General features: G+C 43.2%; 1 protein-coding gene and 1 non-coding gene across 2 annotated transcripts; both read left to right on the top strand.

The window, feature by feature from the left end:
- The first annotated feature begins 7565 nt into the window (after nucleotides 1–7565).
- LOC116889510 lies at nucleotides 7566–7692 on the top strand. The gene has a single exon (XR_004386455.1). It is a non-coding gene; the product is annotated as a small nucleolar RNA SNORA17 (small nucleolar RNA).
- Nucleotides 7693–14767: 7075 nt separating this feature from the next.
- Tex13b (testis expressed 13B) lies at nucleotides 14768–22001 on the top strand. The gene is made up of 4 exons (XM_032889456.1): nucleotides 14768–14811; nucleotides 15046–15530; nucleotides 17473–17585; nucleotides 21881–22001. The coding sequence occupies exons 2-4, from the start codon at nucleotides 15078–15080 to the stop codon at nucleotides 21999–22001; spliced, it is 687 nt and encodes a 228-aa protein (XP_032745347.1). The 5' UTR covers nucleotides 14768–14811; nucleotides 15046–15077.
- Nucleotides 22002–23251: the final 1250 nt, after the last annotated feature.

Here is a 23251-nt window from a genome sequence, read left to right as displayed (position 1 = left end):
TACACCTGTCTAAATGGCTAAGATCAACAACACAAGCTCGTGCTGGCAAGGCTATGGAGTAATAGCAACATTCCTCCATTGCTGGTAGGAGTGCAAACTCAAATGGCCACTATAAAATCACCGTGACATTTCCTCAAGAAGCTGGAAATCAATCTACCTCAAGATGCAGCTAGATCACTTTTGAGCATATACCCACGGATGTTTCATTGTACCACAGAGACCTTTGCTCAACCACGTTCATTGCTGCTATATTCATAATACCCAGAAACTGGAAACAACCTGAATATCTCTCAACAGAAAAATGGATAAAGAAAATGTGCTATTTTTAAACAATGGAATATTACTTAGCTGTTATTAGAAAATGGCATCATGAAATTTGCAAGAAAAATGGATGGAACTAGAAAATCATATGTGTTCCTTTATATGCAGATATTAACTGTGAAGACAATGATAACCATGCTACAATCAATAGAACCACAGATGGTAGGGGCTGGAAGGAAGAGATCTTGTTAGAAAAGGGAGTAGAATCGATAGCTATGGAGAGATGGGGAGCTCTAAAATGGGAGGATCAAGTGGGGAGGGGAAGGAAGAGGAGGAGGGAGGGGGAATACAAGGAAGGACAGCTAAAACTGTCAGAGGTAGTAGTAGTATGGAAATCTAATACAGCAGAAAATTCCTAAAATATATGCATATAAAAAGACAATCCAAATGAAATCTCCAAATTATGGGAGAAACAGAATCCCAAGTGTATATCTCTTACCATATGCAGTTATTCTTTATGTAGTTAATACAAGTATAGGGTAGATTTTGGAATCCCATCCTCAGTATACTGTAGGATTAAATTTCTCTCATCCCTATTTTTAATAACGGTTCTTAAATGTTTTAACCTCCCTTTTAGCCTACCACCCACCAGAGGTAGTGGAAAGAAAGGTTATTAGGATACAGGAGAAATGAACCTGTTTAGAAATAGTTCTTTGAGGAGATTCCAATCTTGTTGGGAAATCAGCAGTCTGGTTCAAATGAACCAGCATTGGCAGCTCGATCCATTTGCAAACACTTCACAGACATACCAGCAGTCCAGTTTGGTAGTGTCAGGATAGCAAACATGAATGATCAGGTGGCACTAATAGCAGTGACAACCAGAGTCAGCAGGAGGGTTGAGGACCAGCAGGGATACCAGGAAGTTCTTGGTTGCACCTCTCTCAGTGAAGTGAAGATCAGCGAAGATGCCAGGCCAAGAAGCACTGCAAAGGTAGCTGTGCGGGCAAGCCTCTCTCACAGTCTATTGAGTCCTATTCACACTCGCTCCAAATATCATGAGCGCTGCACAGGTCTTGCCTCACCGTGTGTCTTTCTTAGCACACAAGTCTGTCTTAACAACACTCCACTTGTCTCTATCAGCTAGACATCTTTCTGCCAATCAGCCTGAATCTACAGAAGTGTCAAGAAGCTGCCAGAACAGCACCAGAAGTTCTTTTGCTGCATTTCTCTCTATGCAGTCTCAATAAATGGAGCTCAGCTATGCAATGTAAGGTGAACCAATACATGTGTGTTGTTAGGGAAGAATCCTTCATCACATGTCCTTTCACGTGCTTGCTTTAGCAAAGCATCCTTTGTCTGCTTCACCAAAATGTTCGTTCTAGAGTCTGCTTTAGTCTTTCACGTGTCTACTTCAAGAAAGCCCCCCTTCGCATGTTTGCCCCAGCAAAACACCATCAAACTGACTTTCCAGGGAACCCTTAAAGTTTCCACTTCACTGTCCCCTGAATGCAACCGAGAGCTAAGTGAGAGCAAAGTGCTGAGATCTATATATTGGAGCTGCATAATCAAGGGAAACCAGAATTCAGCCTAGTGGTCTCTATTTTCAGATCTAAACTACATTAAAATACTTAATTGTAGTGAGGAGGAAGCTATAGAAATCATGTCATCAACTGGACCTGGGCTTCAAATTCTCAGTCCTTTGTGTAGCCAAGCACAGATGGCAGGGAGGCAACTCTAGAAGCAGAGCAGTCCACTTACTACCACTAAGGGCTCAGGGTTATCAGCCTCTGCTGTTACCCTCAGGGTATGGCTATGTACCAGATGCACCTTTCAAGTCTGAGCCCTCTACTGCCTAAATGTCTCAGTGTGTCCATGTCTGACCCTCCATGCTCCATATTTGTCTCTTGGGGACCATCACCTATCTAGACTCCTAAGTACCCAGAAAGTGCACATTTTCCTATAATCACACCAATGACCAATGAATGGGTTAACTGTCTGAAGTAGATGAGAGAGAGAGAGAGAGAGAAAGAGAGAGAGAAAGAGAGAGAGAGAGAGAGAGAGAGAGAGAGAGAGAGAGAGAGGAGAGGAGAGGAGGGAGGGAAGAGACAGAAGATAGATGAGGATAGATAGATAGATAGATAGATAGATAGATAGATAGATAGATAGATAGATAGATAGATAGATAGATACTATACAGTTTTTGCTTTTGAATGCATTTGCACGTTTGTGTTTGCATGCGTCCTTGTGTATCACAGCATGAGTATAGAGGTGAATAAGACATCTTCCAGGGAGGCATTTTTTTCCCACCATGTGGATCTCCAAGATCAAACTAAACTTTTCAGGCTTGGTAAGCACCGTCACCCACTGAGTTGTCTCAGCGACTCTATAAACACACACATTTCATCTTCTCTTGCTTCTTGGCTTTGGCACACGCTGCTCCCTGTGAGTACCTACAGTCCCTCCTCTTTCTGCTGTCATTTGTTCATCTGTATAACTCCTATTCAATTTTGTTTCTCCTCACACAGGTGCTCAAATATTTCTTCCTCATATTTCTTGATTCTCCATATCTTATTTCACATTCGGCTAAATTGTGTATACTTTCTATGTTCCTACAACGCATTCTCTATTTTTCTTATAGTATTTTTGTCAATGGATTATTATCTATTATTTTCTAATCTTTTTCCTGTTCAGGGCATTCCTTGAGTGCATAGTTTATGTCTTAAGCATCTCTATTTTTAAGCATCTATCATAGTAGTGAGCACCAAGTAATTTATTAAACAAATTAAAAAATTAATCTCATCTGTAAAGAATAAGGGATTACCTTTTACCACAACCATTCTGTTTCCTGAAATGCCATTTTCTTCACAGACAAATTGGTCTGCCACCTCCTCCATTGTCTTGTGTTAGAGATCTCTTCTCAGTATTTGAAACCAACCAGTATCCGAGACTCGCAATTCAAGATAAATTACCCTGGAAGGTTCTGGAAAGAAGCTTCTGTGTGAAAGATTAAAATAGCAAGCTGTATATTGCAGACATTGACGGAAAGGACAGTGTGATAATTTGTTACTGTTTTATTCATACCATTCTTGTCCAATTTGTTTGGGGGGCAGGGTATGAACGAGGCAATGATGTCATTCTTCTGCTCTCTGAAGCTTGTACAGGTGCCTTAGCTCTTCTGCTTCCTGTGGGGTGTTAGCTTCCATTCTTGGCATCAATTAGTGGCCTACTGAGCTTGAGTTTAGTGAAACCAAATCAGAAGCCAAGCTTTGCAATGTCTGTGAAAGTTTAAAAGATCCAGACTGCAAGTTACAGAAGGCTAAATTAAATTTCAATTGTTGGTTACCATTATGCAATGATTTTTAATATAAAATTTAATATAGGTGCTATTTCTGTGATCACAGTGCATTCACAGAATCACAGGAGGAAACAACAATAGTGCAGTCTTTTAAAATGTCCCTATGTAACATGATTCACAAGGGAATTTTTATTTCAACTATAAATATCAATGAAAATAACGCACATTTATTAAATAATTACTTTCTACTAATTGTTGTGGTAAATGCTCTGAATGTCTGATTTCCTTTAGTCTGCACAACAGCTCAGAGGTCTAGATCATTATTTCTCTGTTGGCAGAAAAGGAAATGGAAAGCTGACACCATTAGGCTAAATACATAGCAAACAAGACATAATTCTAAATCCAAATGTATCTGACATTAAGGTCCATGGTATTTGTGCTAGGTAGAGTTTTATGTCAAAAGGAGGAAACCTCAACTGAGAAAAATGCCTCCATAGATCCAGCTGTAAGGAATTTTCTTACTTAATGATTGATGGGGAGGGCCCAGCCCATTGTGGGTGATGCCATCTGGGCTGATGATCATCCTGGGCTCTATAAGAAGGCAAAATGAGCAAGCCATGGGGATCAAGCCAGTAAGCGGCACCCCTCCATAGCCTGTGTATCAGCTCCTCCCTCCGGGTTCCCGCCCTGTGTGAGTGAGTTCCTGAAACCCTTCTCTCAGCAAGTTGCTTTAGGTCATAGTGTCTCATTGCAGCAATAGAAACCCTAAAACACTTGGTTTAAGGATTTTAGTTTTATTCCCTTCATCAAATTTTATTTATATATATTTTCTCCCTTCCTTTGCCTCATATTCTTTGTTTTTCTATTTACTTTCTTTTATTTAACCTTTCTTCGTTTTTCCCTTTCCAGCCTTCTTATTTAATTCACTTATCATCATTACTCTTTTATTTAATTTCTAGCTTTATAACTTACTGAGGTGGTTTGAGGGAAAATGCCTCCTATGGGCTCATCTTCTCACAAGCTTAGTTCTGAGCAGGATGAGGGGGTGTGTCCTTGTTGGAGAAAGTGTGTGACTGGGAGTGGTTTGAGGTTTGAAAGTCCACACCAGGCCCAGGCTCTCTCTTTGCCTGCTGCCTGTGGACAAGGATGTAAAGTTCTCAGCTATTCTTCCAGAGCAATGCCTGGCTGCTTTCAATCCTCTGAAATGGTAAGCAAGTCCCTAGTTAAATGTCTTCTTTTTCTTTTAAGAGTTGCCTTGGCACTATCCAAAGACTATACATGGACTGACCCTGGGCTCCGACCTCATAGGTAGCAATGAATAGCCTTGTAAGAGCACCAGTGGAAGGGGAAGCCCTTGGTCCTGCTAAGACTGAACCCCCAGTGAACGTGATTGTTGGGGGGAGGGTGGTAATGGGGGGAGGATGGGGAGGGGAACACCCATATAGAAGGGGAGGGGGAGGGATTAGGGGGATGTTTGCCCAGAAACCGGGAAAGGGAATAACATTCGAAATGTAAATAAGAAATACTCAAGTTAATTTAAAAAAAAAAGAGTTGCCTTGGTCGCGATGTCTCTTTACTATAACAGTACCATAACTAAGACTCATTACATAACATAGTTACTACATAATATACAGTACATAACTACATTTTTTTTTACCATTTCTTTGTATATAGTGGTATAGCAGTTGGTTTTAATTAATTTTAATTGTATTTCTATATCTGGATTGGTTTAGTATTGTTGCATTTATATTCATTTTCTACTCTGTAACTGGCCCTGGGAATGGAGCCTTCAAGAAAACCGTGCTCATTAAGAAGCTCCCTGAATAAAACCAGAAGAAATACCAGTTCTAACACCTGTGCAAATCCCAACTCAGAAACGCAAATACCCTGAAACAACAAAGCAACATGACTCCTCCAAATGATTACAACTTCTCAACTACTGAATCTAAACATACTGGAAGGGTTGGAATGTCAGCCAAACATTTAGAAGCCTCATCACAAAGAAAAAAATGATCAATGAAAAATGGCTCAAACAAATGGATAAACGAAGTAAAGAAAATCAATTCAGGAACTGGCCAGGAAATTTATCAAGGAAATTGAAATTTAGAAAAAGTGGGAAAAAAACTACTGGAAATGAAATACTCAGTATGCCACCCCCCCCAAACAAACCCGCTGTGAATAGCATCACTAGTACAAGACCTGTGAATAGCATCACTAGTACAAGAACTAGTACAAGACAAGTTCAAAAGAAAAGTATCAGAGACTGGGGCTGGAAAGATGATGTAGAGTTTAAGAGAATTTGCTGCTATTCCAGGGGACCCACACCCACCAGCACCCACATGGTGGCAACCCACCAGCTGTAATAACAGTTTTGGAGGATATAGGATCGTTTTCTGGTCTCTGCCAGCATGGCACAAGACATACATGTAGGCAAACCACCCCCACACACAATATTTTTAATTAAAAATAAAATAAATAAAAGTTTAATTAAACAAAAGCAAGTAAAGGAGTCAGCACATACCTCTCAATAATAATCCTAAATGTAAATGCCTTAATTCTTCAGATAAAAAAATCACAAACTATTTGAATAAATTAAAAAAAAAATCAAGATCCAGGTGTTTATTGTCTGTAAGCCACAGAGCTCGTTAGTAAAGAAAGGTTAAAGCAAAAGGATGAAAAAGCATGTATAAATGTAGCAAGTTAAAGCTAAAAACAAGCAAGGGTAACTGTAGTTCTAACAAAGCAGTCTTTAAGGAAAACTTAGGCAAGACAAATATGATCGTTAAATATTATAATGAGGGGTAAAAATCAATTTTATAAAACACTACTTCACGGAAGAAAAGACAGGTTTGGGTACAATAATAGTGGGTGATTTCAATACCCATTATCATTAATAGACCAATACTCTTTATCTTTAACAGACTACTCAAGATAAAAAAAAAATTCACAGTGAAACCACAGATGACAGAGACTTAACCAAGATGTATAGGACACGCTTTGCAACAGCTTTGACATGCTTCTCAGCAGCAAATGGGACCTTCTCTAAAAAGAATACAATCTACAACACAAAGAAAAGGCAAAAATTATTTTTTTAATTTCTCGGGTCATAATGGAATCAAATTTCAACTCAATAGCAAGAGAAACTATAGAAAATATATAAATATATGCATAATAAGCAACACTCTGGAATGATCACTGAAAATGCAATTAGAATTTTTAGAATACAATAGAAGAAGCTGTAAGAGGGGAGTTTGTAATTATGAGTACTTAAATAAAGAAATTAGAAAGAATATAATACCCCTGCGGTAAGAATCAACTACCATACAAACAGAAATCACATGATTATTTTAACATATTGTTTAAAAGGATTTTCGACAAGCTTGATAAAAGCCCTGAGAAATTAGGAATAAAAGGCAAATATCCCAACATACTATAATGTTAGGCTAAGAAAGAGAAAAACAAGAAAGCATTTCCTCTAAAATCAAGAAAGAGACAGGATTGTCTATTTTCTCCATTGTTATTCATTTATTCCTTTAATTTTTATCCAGAGAATTTAGACAAGAGAAATAAATAAAGGGAATACAAATAGAAAGGGAAGAAGTCAAATTATCCTTATTTCCAAGTAATATGACCCCAGACTTTAAAGTCCATTGGGATAGATAATATGGTGAACTTGACAGGACCCACAATTACGTAGGAGACAAATTTCTGCATATGTCACTGAAGGAATTTAGATTTGGTTAACAGAGGTAGGAAGATACAACATAATGTGTGTGGCATTGTTCCATGTACTGGGATCCTGCGGGGAAAGTGAGCTAAGCATCAACATTCATTTATTTCTGTTTTCTTGCCGTCTCACACTCTGGTCACCATAATGTATTTATTTACCATGATGGACTATACTTTGAATCATAAACCAGCATAAACCATTCTGTTCTTACATTGCTTTTGTTACAGCAGTAAGAAAAATAACTGTTATATTCATGGATATTAAAAGTTATTGGATCTGCCTGCCCCTAAAGGCATTGCTGGTGTGGCTGCTGGGTCACATGTACATCAGTAGGCAGCAGAGAGGAGAGAGGCTGTCTTCCCTCAGTGTTCTGACCTGTGAACATCTGGATGATTAGCCTAATATTCCCTGACAAAAGGGGGCCTGAGCCAACAGGGAGCTAGCTTAAGATGACCACCAGTCAGGCACTGCACACATGTGCATGGGCAGGGAGACCATGCCTGGGATGATCCCTTGCCAGTGCCATAATGTGCGTAGCACTTCGAGACCACTTCTGAGATGACCCCAGACATTCAGAGACCCCAGATGCCACCAAGAGAAACAAATACTTAGTGTAAAAATGGAAGAAAAAGAAAAAAAGAAGGATGTGGGTACAATGAAGAGAGCAAAACCAGAGACTCGAGGGTAGTGAGGGACAGGTTGATGTGAACAGTTGGTGATGCCACCTGGGATCATATGTTTCTGCTCTTGGCTGCCACCCAGGGACAGGTTAATGTCTGAGGGCTGTGCAGAACTGGCCCTACCCCTCATCTGGGCATCCTTGGAGAGCTGGGCCTAGGAGCATGAAAGCAAGAGAGCTGACCCCATCCCTAACCAGCTGCAGTAGTGAGGTGAGTGTACCCTGCACATTGAGGGGTTGTAGGTGAACCGGTCCCCAAGGAAAGCAGCATGGGAGAGCTGGCCTTGCCACTGATCTCCTGTGTGGTGGCATAGATTTGGGAGAGATAACCTCCTTGCCCTCACCACTTGTAGCAGGTAAGAGACCTGGCTCTGGGGTCATAAGAACAGGAGAGCTGCCCTTGCCCCTCACCAGCTGCACCACTCAGGAGAGTGGGTCCTGCACCTACCTAGGCACCACAGTTGAGCTGACCCTGGTAGTGGGGGCATGGGTTAGCTGGGTCCCAAGGGCAGGAGCATGAGAAAGCTGACCCCACAAGCTCTCTGCTTTGTACTGATATGGGGGAGGGAGAACTGGCCTCTGACCCTTATCCCTTGTCACCTATGGCAGGTGGGAAAGCTGGCCCTGGAGTTACAGGAGCAGGAACTAGCCTTGTACCTCACCAACTGTTGTACTCAAGAGAGGTCACTACACCTGGCCAGCAGGGTATAGCTGGCCCTGGTTGTGTGGAATGCCAGTAAACTGTTCCCAGTGGTGTGAGTGTGGGAGAGCTGATGGACTGACCAGCTCAAATACCCGTCAGGCCTAGACGAAGGACTTTCAATTGGCCCACTCCAGTATCTACCCCATCAATGAACTGCTGGATTGCATGAAGGGGCTAGGCCTACAGATCCAATACTACAATATCTCCATGACACAGAACAACAACAGGATATCCAGGAGTGCCAGTGAGATTCCAATATAGATAGAGTAGCAGAAGCCAGAGGCCTTGTACCACACTCATTGCAATGAACATTTGCACACAAAAAAGTGTGGACTAAAGGGTATGCTGTGGGACACACTGTGACATACTACAGCCTCCACGATGAGATTTTTTTTTTCTCTGTGGGGAAGGAGGTTGCAGTGGTGAAGGGTGGGTAAGAGGGGAGGGGGAGATGAGTGGGATTGGGATGTGTGATTGAAATTCAAAAAGAACCAATAAAAAGTTTAAAAAATATATTGGACCTGGTAATCAATTGCAGTCAAATAAAATGATACAAAAAGCAAAATGTAAAAATTAGTTTCCAGATAATAATGAACATACTGAGAAAGAAATCAAGAAAAACAATTCAATTCACAACATCCAAAAAGAAAGAAGGGTGTCTAGCTAGGAACAAAAGTAACCAAGGTGTTTTTTCAAAAGGTTAAAATAAAAACTGAAGAACTTGAAGGAGATATTAGAAGAAATGAACATTGACTTGCAGAATTAATACTGTGAAAATGGTTAATTACCAAAAGTGATCTACAGAGTCAATGCAAGCCCCATTAAAATTCTAATCGTTTTTCTCAGGGAGACAGAAAACACAATGGTTTATTATGGCAGCACAAAAGACTCCAGATCGACAAACCAATTCTGAGCAGAAAGAGCAGTGCCGGAGGAATCATAGTACCGGATTTCAAATGAGAGTGCAGAGCCATACTATCAAACCCAGAATGTTTCTAGCACAAGAGAAGGCACACAGACCAATGGAATTAAAAAATAAGGCACAATTTAAATGCACATAGCCACCTGGTTTTCAAATATCTCCAAAACAGATAATGAAGAAAAGAAAAGACAGTCTCTTCAGCAAATGGTACTGGAAAATCTGGATGTCCACATGTAGCAAAATGAAAAAAAATCAGTACCTCTTATCCTTCATGAAAACTGATGCAAGTGTCTAGGGCTGACCCTGTGACACAGCTATCTATCCACACTCCAATCCTGCCCAGAGAGAGCAGGTCTCCTAGGAGTGCTGACACACTTATGATCACAGGGACAGGTTGTGCAGCAGAGACTGAAAGAAAGGCCATCCAGAGACTGCCACACATGGAGATCCATCCCATATACAGACACCAAACCCAGTCACTATTGTGATGCCAAGAAGTGCTTGCTGACAGAAGCCTGATATGCCTGTCTCCTGAGAGGGTCTGCCAGAGCCCTACTGATACAGATGAGGATGCTTGCAGCTAACCATTGGACTGAGCACAGGGACTCCAATGGAAGAGTTAGAGAAAGGACTGAAGAAGCTGAAGGGGTTTGTAACCCCATAGGGAGAACAGCAGTATCAACCAAACAGACCCACCCCAACCCAGAGCTCCCAAGGAGTAAACCACCAACCAGTGAGTACACAAGGAATGACCCATGATGTCTAGCAGTATATTAGCAGAGGATGGCACTGTCCAGCATCAATGGGAAAAAAGCCCTTGGTCTGTGAAGGCTCATTTCCCCAGTGTAGGATAATACCAGGGCATTGAGGAGGGAGTGGGTGGATGAGAGGGGGAGTATCCTCATAGAAGCAGGGTGAAGGAGGAGGGATAGGGGGGTTATGGAGGGGAGACTGGGAAAGGGGATAACATTTGAAATGTAAATAAATAAAATAACCAATAATTTTTAAATAAGAAAACTGATCCAAAACTGGATCATCAAGACCTGAATTTAAGACTTCAAAACTTTGAACCTTCTAGAAGAAAACAGAAGAAACACTTCAAGTTATAGACATAGGCAAAGACTTCCTGAAGAGCATTCCAATAGTCCTGGATATAAGAGCACAGACAGAAAAATGGCCCTGCAGGAGATCAGAATGCATATCCAGAGCAAATGAGACAACACAGTATAGAAAAGCAAGAAAAGATTTAACATATTTTTATGTCTGACTATAGTTATGATATATAATATATAAAAATCTCAGACTGTCAAACACCAAAATGGCATCTGATCAACAAATAATCAAGTTCTTAAAGTAAGAAAAAAGTAGATATGAGGAAAAACTTTCGATACCCTTAGCCTTCAGTGAAATGAGAATCAAAGCTATACTGAGATATTAGAGAATGTGGAGACAGTAACAACACAACCTTAGTGTAAACAACTATAGAAATTAGTATGGAGGTTCCTTAAAACCCTAAAAATAGAAATATCTTCTATTATATCTGATACTGAAGTTTGCATACAACAGAGATACCTGCACATTCATATTTATTAAGGCACTGTTTACTATGGCTAAGTCTTAGAGTTAGCCTAGATGTCCACCAACAAAAAGTGCATAAGGAAATATATATTATATTATAATATGATACATATAAATATATAATATATTTTATATGTTATAATATTATATATTTTATATAGGATAGATATAATGAAGTTGTATTTATCCATAAGGAAAAATAAAATTGTGGGCTAAGGAGATGGCTCAGTGTAAGTACTTGCTGTACAAGTATTAGGACTTGAATTCTAATCCCTAGCACCCATGGAAAAAGCCAAAGGTGGCACCATGTCTCCATAATCCCAGTGTTGAGGGCTCAAAATATGCAAAACACAGGAGCTCTCTGGCCAGCCAATGTACACAAAACCTCCAGTTCTAGGTTCAATAAGAGACCAAATCAAAAAAAAAAAAAAGTTAGGGATAGGAAAACAGAACTGGGGGTAAAAGGCATTTGCTTTCAAGCATGACCTGAGCTTGATACCTAGGATCCACATAGTAGAAGAAACCCATTCCTGCAAGATGTCCTCTGACTTCTACATATGTACTGTAACACATGTATATGATAAATACATAGATGTAATTAAAAAAATAAAGTAGAGAAGTGATTGCAAAAGATATCTCTTAACTGCTGAGCCATCTCTCCAGCTTACAAAAGATCTCAATATCAATGTCTGGCTTCCAAATGTGACAGCAGAGGAAAGGATATTTACATATATATATACATATATATATATATATTCATACATATATAGCATACACAAAAACTTCATTAAAAATAGGAAAAAAATCTTGTCGATTTTAAGAAAATGGATAAACTTGAGGCCATGTTTTTGAGGAAATGAGCCATAGTTAGAAAGACCAGTGTTAAAGTTTTGTCTTATGCAAAATGTATCACACACACACACACATGTCGTATCATTTATTTATTATATGATTTATCATATTTATCATATATTATATGATATGACAAAGTAGAAGGGGTACTATACTATCTGAGATGAAGTGGGGGCAGTAAGAGGGACAAGAGAGGATAATGGGGCCATGGCTATGAGCAAAGTACAAAATATACACGTGAAAATGTCAGAACAAAAAAAAACTATCCTTTTACATAATGAATATATATTGATAATTTTTTAAAAGAATATTTACAATTATCTAATATTATCAGGAAAATTATCTTTTCTTCTGTTTGGGGAAATATAATACATCTTCTCATCAACTTAAAATAATTTCTGCGTGTGTGACTGTGGGCATGTACTTGCCAAGGCTGTGTGTCTGTAGGTCAGACTGTAACCTCCGGTACCCCTCCTCATGTACATCTTGAGACAGTATCTCTTGTTTTGCTGTTAACAAAGCCAGGTTTCTGAGTCACCCGTCTCTGCCTTTCTTCTACCCTCAGGGGCACTGGGATTACAGATACCACCTACCATATCTGGCTTTTGTAGGTTCTGCGGATTTAAAACTCTGGTCCTCCATCTGTGTGGCAATTGCTGTTTTCCACTGACCCTTGTCTCTAGCCTCTAAACATTTTCATAACAACAAAAAATCTCATTTAGAAAATGCTCTAGCTAAGGTTGGTAGGGGACATATTTAACCTAGCATTTTAGAGGCAGAAGCAGGATAATTTCTGTGAATTTGAGGCCATCCTGGCAAAGGCTACACAGTAAGCCGCTCTCTCGCTCTCTCTCTCTCTCTCTCTCTCTCTCTCTCTCTCTCTCTCTCTCTCTCTCTCTCTCTGTCTCTCTCTCTCTCTCACACACACACACACACACACACACACACACACACACACACACACACCATACCACCTGATATTCCTATTGCTCAAAAGAAAATTACAACTAAAATATCATACGGTCATATGATACCCAGATTTTCTTTGTTCTGTTGTTAAGACAGGGTTCCTCTCCCCACTGACTCTGCACCCCCACCCCTCGGAGTGAGGACCAAACCCCAATCCCAAGACAGGTTTGCTTACTGCACAGGAAGACCAACAGCCTGGACCTAGCCCCTTCACCCCAATGTAACAGATGTGCAGCTTGGTCTTCATTGTTTGTCCAAAACAACTAGAGCAAGGGCTAGCTATATCGAAGCTGTTACCCGTCTGTGGGATATGTTCTTCTAGCTGGGCCGCTTTGTCTGGCCTCCGCAGAAGAGGAAGTACCTAGCCTCACAGAGACTTGATGTGCAAGGAGGGGGCCCCCAGGGGGCCCACCCTCCCAGGGGAGAAGGTAAGGAGGAGGGATTGTGGGAGGGAATAATCGGGAGGGGGAGACTGTGATCAGGAGGTAAAGTGAATTTTAAAAGAAATTCCTCATCGCACAATAGACCTCGCTCTTTGGCTCCCCAGATTCCAGAGATGTTGGATGCGTAAACTTGTATTCACTGCAAATTACTCAGTCTATGCTTCTTTAATAAAAACGGAACGTTAACTAAGAAAAAAATACAGGGTTCCTCTACAGACTCAACAGTGCTAGAACTCCTTCTATAGACCGGCTAGACTCTAGCCTCGAACTCTTGAGACCCACCTGCCTCTGCCTCCCGAATGTAAGGACTAAAGGTGTGCACCACTGTGCCTGGCTAATATTAGAGGTTTTTAATACATGCATATCTATTTTCTTTATAACAAATGAAACCAAAGAGAGAACTTTTAATTCATTTCCCCTAACTACCCCTTTAAGCCCACCTCCCCCAAATAATAAATGTATGGCATTTATACTCTCCTACTCTGGTCGATCTGTCTATTTATCTCTCTATGTTTATGGGCATTTTATCTGCATGTACGTCTGTACCAGGACACAGGATCCCATAGGACTATACAGTAAGACGTTTGTAAACCGCCAGACAAGTACTAGGAATTGAACTCGGAACCTCCGCTTGAACTCAAAACCTCAGCAGGAGCAACCAGTGTTCCTAACTACGGAGCCTTCTCTTCAACCTCCTCATTGTGCATTCTAACAGACATATAAGTACTTCTGAAGTCGGGGTAGGATTGCTACCTGCCTAATCTCGGAGAGCTTTAGTAGAATGGGAGAAATGAAAGAGACCTGATTACACATGGAGGAGAGACACTGACTATGGCGGGCATGTGGAGGTTGGAGGTGCTTTGTTCAGGGTGAAGAAATGACCACCGATTACTACGGTGGACTACGCAGATAGAGTTTCCCTGAGACAGCGCCCTCTTCCTGGGGGTAGTGCCAGAAAACCCTGTGTGGTGCCATTTGCGTTCTTGAACATTCCATCCATACAAATGGCGTTGAGGGCGTGGGATAAACCATTGCACATGGTGGGTATGGCTTGAAACTTGCTTAGATCGTTAATTCTTTTTTAGGGTTTTTTTCTGTTTCACTGTTTCTTTCTGTCTTCAATGGGTTTCAATACTACCAACAAATAGTTATTTCTCTTTTTTTTCCTGGTAATTAATTGCCACTCCCTCCACCCCACACCCTCTCATACATGCATCCTCCTGCCAATCTTGTAAGTTGGAACAGTCCAAAAGCAAAAGCCGCGAGATTTTCAACGAGACTTTGCCCTCCCACGTCCTTTTTTTGGGTGCTGTCGCAGGTGCAAGGCAAGTGGTCTTCTGTCTCTGTCGCCCTTGTTTTGCAGACTGGTCTTATAATAGGTACGTTCGGCTCATACTTTCTCAGGCCACTAGCTCTCAGAGAGGTGAGGGCTGGTTTGGATTTTGTTTTGTTTGTTTGTTTTTTTGGGGGGGAAAGAGGGCGTGTGTTCCAAAGATTCATAGATTAAAGTGGCTGGAAAGTCACAGGGGAAGGGCAAGCTAAGGAACTGATGGGAGGGTGAAGTCCCCCTTTAGGGTGCTAACAAAGACCCACAACAGGTTCTATTCTTCCAGGGCCAGCAAAGCCCCTAAGGCACTCAGCCACCATGAATCCCGATGATTCCACTAGTGGGTTCCGGCATGCCAAGGTGGTAATGTTCATCAATGAGCAAATGTCCAAGAACTCCAAAGGCCCCGAGTTCTACCTTGAGAACCTGTCCCTGTCCTGGGAGGCGGTGGAAGAAAAGCTCAAAGTCCTCCTGGAGAGTAGCGAGGTACCTCGCGAAGTTCAGGAAGCCTGTGCCTGGGGCAGTCTGGCCTTGGGTATTCGCTTTGCTTTTAAACAAGCCCAGTTGCAGGGGCGCCGAGTGCAGTGGCTGCATGACTTCGCCAGCCTGCACAGGTCGGCAGCACAAGGCTTGACATCAGATCTGAAGAAGCTCACCGAGCAGCAAGAGATGGAACGCAAGGAGGCAGCCTACCAGCTCCAGTTGGCCCACACCAAACTAGCAGAGGTGCAGAGAGATCGCGACTTGATGAGACTGAAGCTACTACATGCAGTAAGTTAAGATTACCTCCTAACCCAATGTTAGCCCCACCCCTCTCCACCCCTATACCCATACCCCATTCCAGGAATATATTTCAACTCTGCTCACTTCTCTCCAGGAGCTGAGGGCTGTTCCCGTTGCACAGATGCCAATCATGACTAGTGCCCCTGCTGCTGCTGTTTCTCCTGCTGCTGCTGTTGCTGCCGCCGCAGCTGCGGCTGCGGCTGCGGCTGTAGCCGCGGCCGCGGCTGCCGCTACAGGGGCACAGACAGGGCCAGAGATACAAAATGCAGGAGAGAAAGAAGCGGTGACAGCTAGTCGTACGGCAGAGTGTGTACCAGAAAAGGAGATGAATGGGGTTATAGCCATGGCTGCCCCTAGGGCATCCACAGTAGCACTGGAAGGAAGCACCCCGGAGCAGCTTTCGCCTGTGGAAAGGAAAACTTATCCCCTGGAAGTGGAGGGGCAGGAGGAGGGGGGAGGCAAATCTATGGAAACACCCAAAAGTTCTGCCTCTAAGCAAATGGGTCTCAGGTCCTCAGCCTCCGCACAACCGGTTAATATCCAACTCCCTGTCTCCTTTACATATTCATATGAAAGCCCCTTCCCAGTCACACCCACCCCATCCCCACCACCAAGCACAGTCACAGAACCTCAGATGCCGCCCTACTTCATGGCCACTGACATGAATATGTCCGAAACCGAGGGCCCAACTGTGTACCTCCAAGATCCTCCTAAAGACCGTTATGAGAGCAGATCCTCGCAGCAGAGAAAAACATTTTGCATACCTGGGGATTGGGATTGCCCTTGGTGTAAATCTGTGAATCTTTCGAAGAAGGATTCTTGCTTCCGTTGTGGGAGGCAAGGCTGGCTATCCAACTCTCAGTGAGGTTTTTTTTTTTTTTTTAAGTGGTAGAGAATAGAAATCTCCCAAAGGGGAAGTTAATTTTCAGAGGTAGGAAAAGGAAAACGGGAGGGGGGTTCATGGGAATGGGAGGGAAGTAATGGGATAGGTACAGTTGGTATGGGAGGGGCAAGTTTTGATAATTTCTTTTGTATTCCAGATTGTTTGCATTCGATACCCTTGAACTGCTTCAATGCGTGTGTTGGGGGGGTGTTTGGGTGTGCATATGTATACCCCTCCTGGTACAGCTAAATATGCAATACCCCACCCTTTCCACAAATCTAGACTTTAAAAGATAGAGCTATAGTGGTTATTCAACCCATTCTGAGACAAAACATTTCAGGCTGGTGGACCTAAACAGAGAATCAGCTGACGGACAGAGTAGAGTCAGTGGATCACTGGAAGCAGCCCATTCCTGGTCCTGGCTAAGGTAGGGAACAGAATCGGCTGTTTTCCAGACATTTTTAGACTAATCCTAGTAGGAGACTCCAGGGAGCTGACAGACACAAGGAGATACAAAGGAATTGATCAACTGGCTTCAGAGAACTCAGCTACGTTTTATACCTCTGCAGTTGTGTTACATAAAGTTCCCTTTTTACCTAGGCCACTTCTTCGTAATTTCAGAAGTTTTGAGCAACTAGATCATTCTCATATCAGCTAACTTTTCTTTTATATCTTGATTTTTTTATTTTTTTTTTAAACAAGGGCTCATATGGCCCAGATTGGCCTCAAATTCATCATGTAGCTGTTGCCAGATCCTCCGGCCTCCACTCCCTAAGTGTTGGAATTGACAGGGGAGTTGAACAAGTGGAAAGCAAACAGTGGCGACTCCTTTCTGCCAAGGCCCCAAGAATAAACTGGATAGGACACTTAAGTTCTGTGGGAATTCTATTGCCAGAAATAGCTCAAACCTAGCTATTGTGGGTGATTGTTCCCATGAGTGAACAGCATAGGAGGCTTGAATTTTGACAGAGTGATATCACAAGAAATTAAATGAGACCTGGGATAAATTAACCTCAGGTTTATGCTTGACTCAAATTAACATGACAGAAATTTGCCACCCCTATGAGAATCCTGAGAGACTACAGAGGATGCCAGCACCAGGTACAAGCAAGGACGTCCACGAGTATCCAGCTTCTTAACAGGACTCTTCCCCAGCCCCAGTGGGCAGAACAGATCTGAACAGGAAACTTATGCCAGCTGCTCCAAGGTGAGGCAGCTACTGAAAGTGCACAGAGAGTTTGCCAGTCCACACGGGCCAAAGCATAGTGCTAGCTGGTGGCATTCTCTCTTCCAACTCGGCATCGTGCTAAATGGAGGAGAATGTGGATTTCAAAGACTCAGTATATTCAGAAAGGAAAGTGGAACAGAACTCTATCTCAGTGGGAGGGGAGTGGTGGAGGAAGGCGGGAGTGGTGGGGGTAAAGGGTAGGGGGTTAGATCAGTCTGTTTCTTTCCCTTTATGGCTATAAAGTGAGTTGAGAGGAACTGTATATGTGTTTTAGTCCTCAGGTAGAAGGAAGAAGGACTGTATCTGGACTGGACTGAGACACAAGTGGAAGAGCCCCGACTATCTCCCAGAGACTATGAACCTGGAGAACGTGAAGCTGTTGTGGCCCATGGGACACCTGTAGGAGCAGAAATGTGACTTTGGATTGTCTGTCATTGGTGAGGGTATAGTTACCTCCAGGATTGCAGACTAGATCCCTAGCCTGCAATTTTGTGAACACCCTTTGTGCTTGGTTATCTCCATCTACTGCAGGGCTTCCTACCCTCACTTCGCGTGACATCTGGATTTGGAGAGTTCTTTGCTGTGGCATAGGAGGTCCTGTGTACTGTAGGGAGTTCAGCAGATTCCTAACCTCTACCCACAATATCTCTGTCTGTGTGACTCACTCCTACCCCTTCAGTTGTGACAATCAAAACTGAAAACTGCCGCTGCATACTGCCACGTGTCCACTAGGGGGCAAAACCAACCAGAGTTGGGAACAACTGAGTTGACAGTTGAAGGGTTTAGCAGTGCTGATAAAGTACACTATCATAGAGGCTGAAGCTGGCTAAAAAAGGTTCATCAGGTCTGGTGTTTACTTTGGAAAACTCGGGGTGGTAGAAAAGCAGAAACCAAACTGCCAGGGCTGAGGAGTGAGGGGGACCTCTACCCTCTACAACACTGGTTTCGACCTTTAATGTTTCAAGTGGTGGTGACCCCCAACCATAAAATTATTTTCATTGGCAGTTCATAACTACGATTTTCCTACTATGATAAATTATAATGTAAAATGTCTGTATCTTCCAAAGTTGACCCCTGTGAAAGGGTTTTTGACCTCCATATAGGTCACAACCCACAGGTTGAGAACAACTGCTTTACAAGGACTCTAGGCTTCGAAGGGAAGGGAGTAAAGGGAGAGCCATTTTTAAGAAAGGGTTATTCTGTCAGCCAACATTCTTGGCAAAATATATTGGATACAATTTCTAACTAGCATCTAAACTCTGATAAAGGCAGTACGAGTTAAGGTTAGTAACTTTTGGAGCAATTTCCTCGAAGATAAAACAATCCAGCCTGCAGGAAAGCTCCTGAAGACTTATTGGAGAAACTTGAGCCATTGAAGGAGATATACAGAGAAAGCTTTAAATGGGAGAAAAAGAGGAAAATGGTCTTGTATAAGGCATAGGAGGAATAGCCAATGGTAATAGAAGAAAAACAACACTATGAAAGGGACCGTTGTTTCATGTATATGTATGTTATATGTAAATATGTTACAAATTTGTGTCTACAAAGTTTGTATTTCAGTAAGCATTGAAAAGATATGGAAAAGACATTTAGAAAAGAAAATAGGCAGGGAATAGAAGGCAGTGTGGTATCGAGGTATAGAATAGAATACAATAAAGTTTTTTCTTTATGTACTTCAATGTTTTGAAAGTAATAAGGTGTTCACAAAATAAAAGTTTTTTACCCGCTTTAGTTTGGAAATGCTATTTCTTTCAAGGATAGGAGGAAAAAAGGACAGCAGACAGTGTTATCTGGCAAAGAGGCGACCGTCCAGGGGGTAGCAGCTGACTGGGTGGGTGGGTGTTATGTTGGCAATGCACCTGCAAATGAGCGAGGTCAGGAGTCCCGGGCAGTGAAAGGAGTTCACCTTAAGGTATTAATGAATTTAAGAATTGGACATGGACGGAAAGAACATCCAGGTGCAGGGAGTAAAGGAGGACCAAACTGAAAATAAACTTAGACAATCGGAGTCCAGTGAAAATGGATTGCTCTTCTGAGACCCAAGAAGGGCACCAAACACAAAACTTAAAAATTTATCACTCTCGTTTTAGCAGGAAGATCACATACTAAAGGACAAAAGGCAAGAGGAATGAAAAGAGTTCTCAGATTGATTAATTCCTACCCATTTAGGGCTTGTAGTATCTTCCCTTTTGCTGTTCAACTATAGAATAGATAAACTGAGTCCTGGCTATATTTTTCAGGTTCAGTCTTCTAGAAATGTAATGTCTGATTTTGGGACCCATGAAAGGAAGTCTGATCCTCAGTCTAAAGGCTTGAAGCCTCAGACATCCTGAAGGAACAGTAGGAGCTTCACCTGCTCCCAGCACTAGCCCCCTGTCACATAGTCGCAGCCCACCCCCCCCATAGATTTGTGGCCATAAGGGCAACACCCCAAGCCCTCCCACATGTAGATGAGGCATCCCTAACATCTCAGACCAAGCCCACAGGTCACACGGGCTCAAGACAGAGATCTCTGTGCTAATTGAGTACCAGGAGGTCTGGAGGGCATTGCCAATAAGCTTTCCTTCCCTGACGCGCCTCCCTGCAAAAGGTATTTAAGCTCAGGCTCACCATGAGAAGTGGGGTATGGTTTTATGCATCCAGTTTCTGCCATGACAACACTTCAAAAACATGGACACCCTCTTTTCATCAAGATCAGCTATGGGGAGCCACAAAGAAAACCTTCACCTGCAGAGCCATAGTCTAATCCCCAGTAGAAGGCCTCTCTGCACTCCCAGCCACAACCACCACCAAGCCTGCTGCCCATCAAGCCAAAGACAGCAATCACAGTGGGACTAGGCAGGGCTCACCTTCCCCCTGACCCCACCCCAGGCTATACCCAGCCTGTGGACCCAGATTCCATTCTCAGCTCTTCTGCAACTCCCAGCGGAGCCTGGATGTCCAAGAACCTGAGAACCCCATGGTTCTGGCCTCCCAGGCCTCAGGACCCCTGAGCCAGATCTGGCTTTCCCACATCTCAGACTGCACTTTCCCATTCCAGAGTGGTGCCTTGGGGCTTCCCTACAGCCCAACACCCACCCTGGCAGAGCCCTAGCCCAGCAAAGGTGTGGGATAAGTGCAGTCAAACTCTTGAGTTCCACCTTCCTGAGTGGCCATGCCCAGTGGTAGAAAGGTCTCGGGCCAACACAACCCAGCATCTGATAACCCTGGCTTTATCTTTAATACCTTAGGAGTTTAAAGCAAACTTCAACTTACTAATTTTGCAGTTTGAAATACACAATGCTTGACAGAACAGGTGTAGCTGACACATTGGCAAATTGTCCAATTTGAAGGCTCTAAAGGAGATGAAAACATAAAAGTAATTTAAGAGGTGAAGGACCCTAGGGGCTTTTGCCAGGCTTACACCTACTACCTCGGGGCTAGGTTCCAACTTCCCGCCTCAGGTCGAGGCTAGGCCAGGTTCTATTCTCCACACACAGGAACATTCTTGAATAGAAAATTCTCAGAATGTACTGACTGATGCGTGCTACCCAGTAGACTTAAAGGTCAATATGCTTAGCCAATAAGTTCAAACTAACCTTGCTTAGGTAACCTGTGCCCCTAAAAAGTATAAAAACTGCTTGTAATAGCTATGAGGTTCACCTAGTCACTTGTCTAGAGAGACTAATTGAAGGTCAACCCCAATGAGCTGGAAAATAAACCTGTTGCTTTTGCATAGAGCTGCGTCTCACTGTCTCACTCAGGGATGCCTCAAAGTAAGTACCACTGCCCGAGGGTTGAGGGGGTGGGGGAGTCTTACATTTGGAGGCTCGTCCAGGATTTAAGGAGACCCCCGAGCAACTACCAACTAGACTAATCAGAGGGAAAAAGACTGAGCTCAGCAACAGGCAGCAAGTGTTTGTCTGTGTTTGTCTTTTGCTTCTACTTTTGGCTTGTGAGTAGTGTCCGCTGGAAAGCCTCTGTTCTGCTGCAGTCATTTTCAGCAGGCAGATATGCCTTAACGCCATGACCATGGGGAGTCTGGAGGATGCTTCAGGCCCCCCCCCTCCCCACCCTTCTGGAAGGAGTAGGGAGGACTACTCTCCTTTTGGAACCCGCTAGACTCAATACCAGTCAGAGCCAACCAAGTCGCCTGATTACCTGGTTTCTGCGCCTGTGCCAGGGGCAAACTGTGTGTTGATCTAGAAGAGGACCCCCCTCTTGGATAAAAGCTTTTTCATCTCCTAGACTCTCACAGGTCCTGAGGATGAAGGAGAAGAACCCCATAGAGACCAACGAGTCTATAAAGAACATCCTCCAGGACCCTTCCACAGCAGATCTGCTGCTGTTGGATCCTCCACCCCTTTAACCCCTTACCATGGTCCCAGTTCCCATGGCTCCTCCTCAAGGATCTCCCTTGAGCTCTCGTCCAGTGTCCCTTTACCACCCCACTTCCTCTGGTCCCAGCAAGGGTGGAGAATGGGGAGGGACCCTCAGAATTGGGACTGGCCATGGAGACCCAGAGCAAAAGGGCCACTTCACTTGATCTAACAGTGGCCCTTCCTCTCCGAGCCTACAGGCCCATAGATGAGGATGGCAATCAGGCCATGCAGTATTGGCTTCTCTTTTTGGCTGACTTGTACAACTGCAAGGCCCAACACCCCCCTCTTCAGATAACCCCAAGGGGCTAATTCATCTCAGACTGTTTTATTTACTCATCGGCCCACCTGGGATGATATCCAACAACTCGTGAGAGTGCTCTTCATGACTGAAGAGGGAGAGAGGACAATGCAGGAAGCCAGAAAGAATGTCCTCTCAGACACGGGGGCATCATTGATTGACCAGGCTGTCATCAACAGTGGATTTCCCCTGACTAGACCTGATTGGGACTTTAATACGACAAGAGATAAGGAGCTCCTGAGGGTCGCAGGATGACCCACCAATTTGACCAAGGTATGTGAGGTTATGCAAGGATAAGACTAGTCGCCCTCAGCTTTTCTAAGGTGACTCATGGAGGCATTCCACCAATATACACTCTCTGACCCCAGCAGCGAGGAGCACAAAGCTACTGTGACCATGGCTTTTATAGACCAGGCTAGTAGAGATACCAGGTTAAAGCGTCAGAGGCTAGAAGGACCATAGGATAAGTTGATGAGGGATTTAGTGCAGATTGCTGAGAAAGTCTGCCATAACAGGGAGACAGAGGAGAAGGAGCAGAGGAAAAAAAGAGAAAGACAATGAAAGGGAGATGAAAAAAGAAAAGTGACAGGAAAGGAATTTACAGAGAATCTTGGCTACAGTAGTTAGGGAAAGCAGAGAACAGAGACTCCAACCAAAGAGAGAGAGAGACAAAATCCCTTGAAAAGGACCAGTGCACATATTGCAAGTAGAGGGGCCACTGGTCCTGAGAGTGCCCCTGGAAGTGAGAAATCCTAGGCCTTTGGAAAAGCTCTCCCAAATGGCAAAGGTGTTAGCCCTGGGGGAAAGACAGCAACTAGGGAGGACAGGGTTCAGACCCTATCCCTGAACACAGAGTAACCTTGAAAGTGGAAGGGAAACCCACCCAATTCTTGGTGGATACTGGGGCCCAACACTTAGTCCTCCTCCAAACTGATGGGT

Source organism: Rattus rattus, chromosome X (genome assembly GCF_011064425.1).
Source record: "Rattus rattus isolate New Zealand chromosome X, Rrattus_CSIRO_v1, whole genome shotgun sequence".
NCBI classification, from domain to species: Eukaryota; Metazoa; Chordata; class Mammalia; order Rodentia; family Muridae; genus Rattus; species Rattus rattus.
Note: the sequence above shows the minus strand (reverse complement) of the source record. Positions and strands in the feature narration are given on the sequence as shown.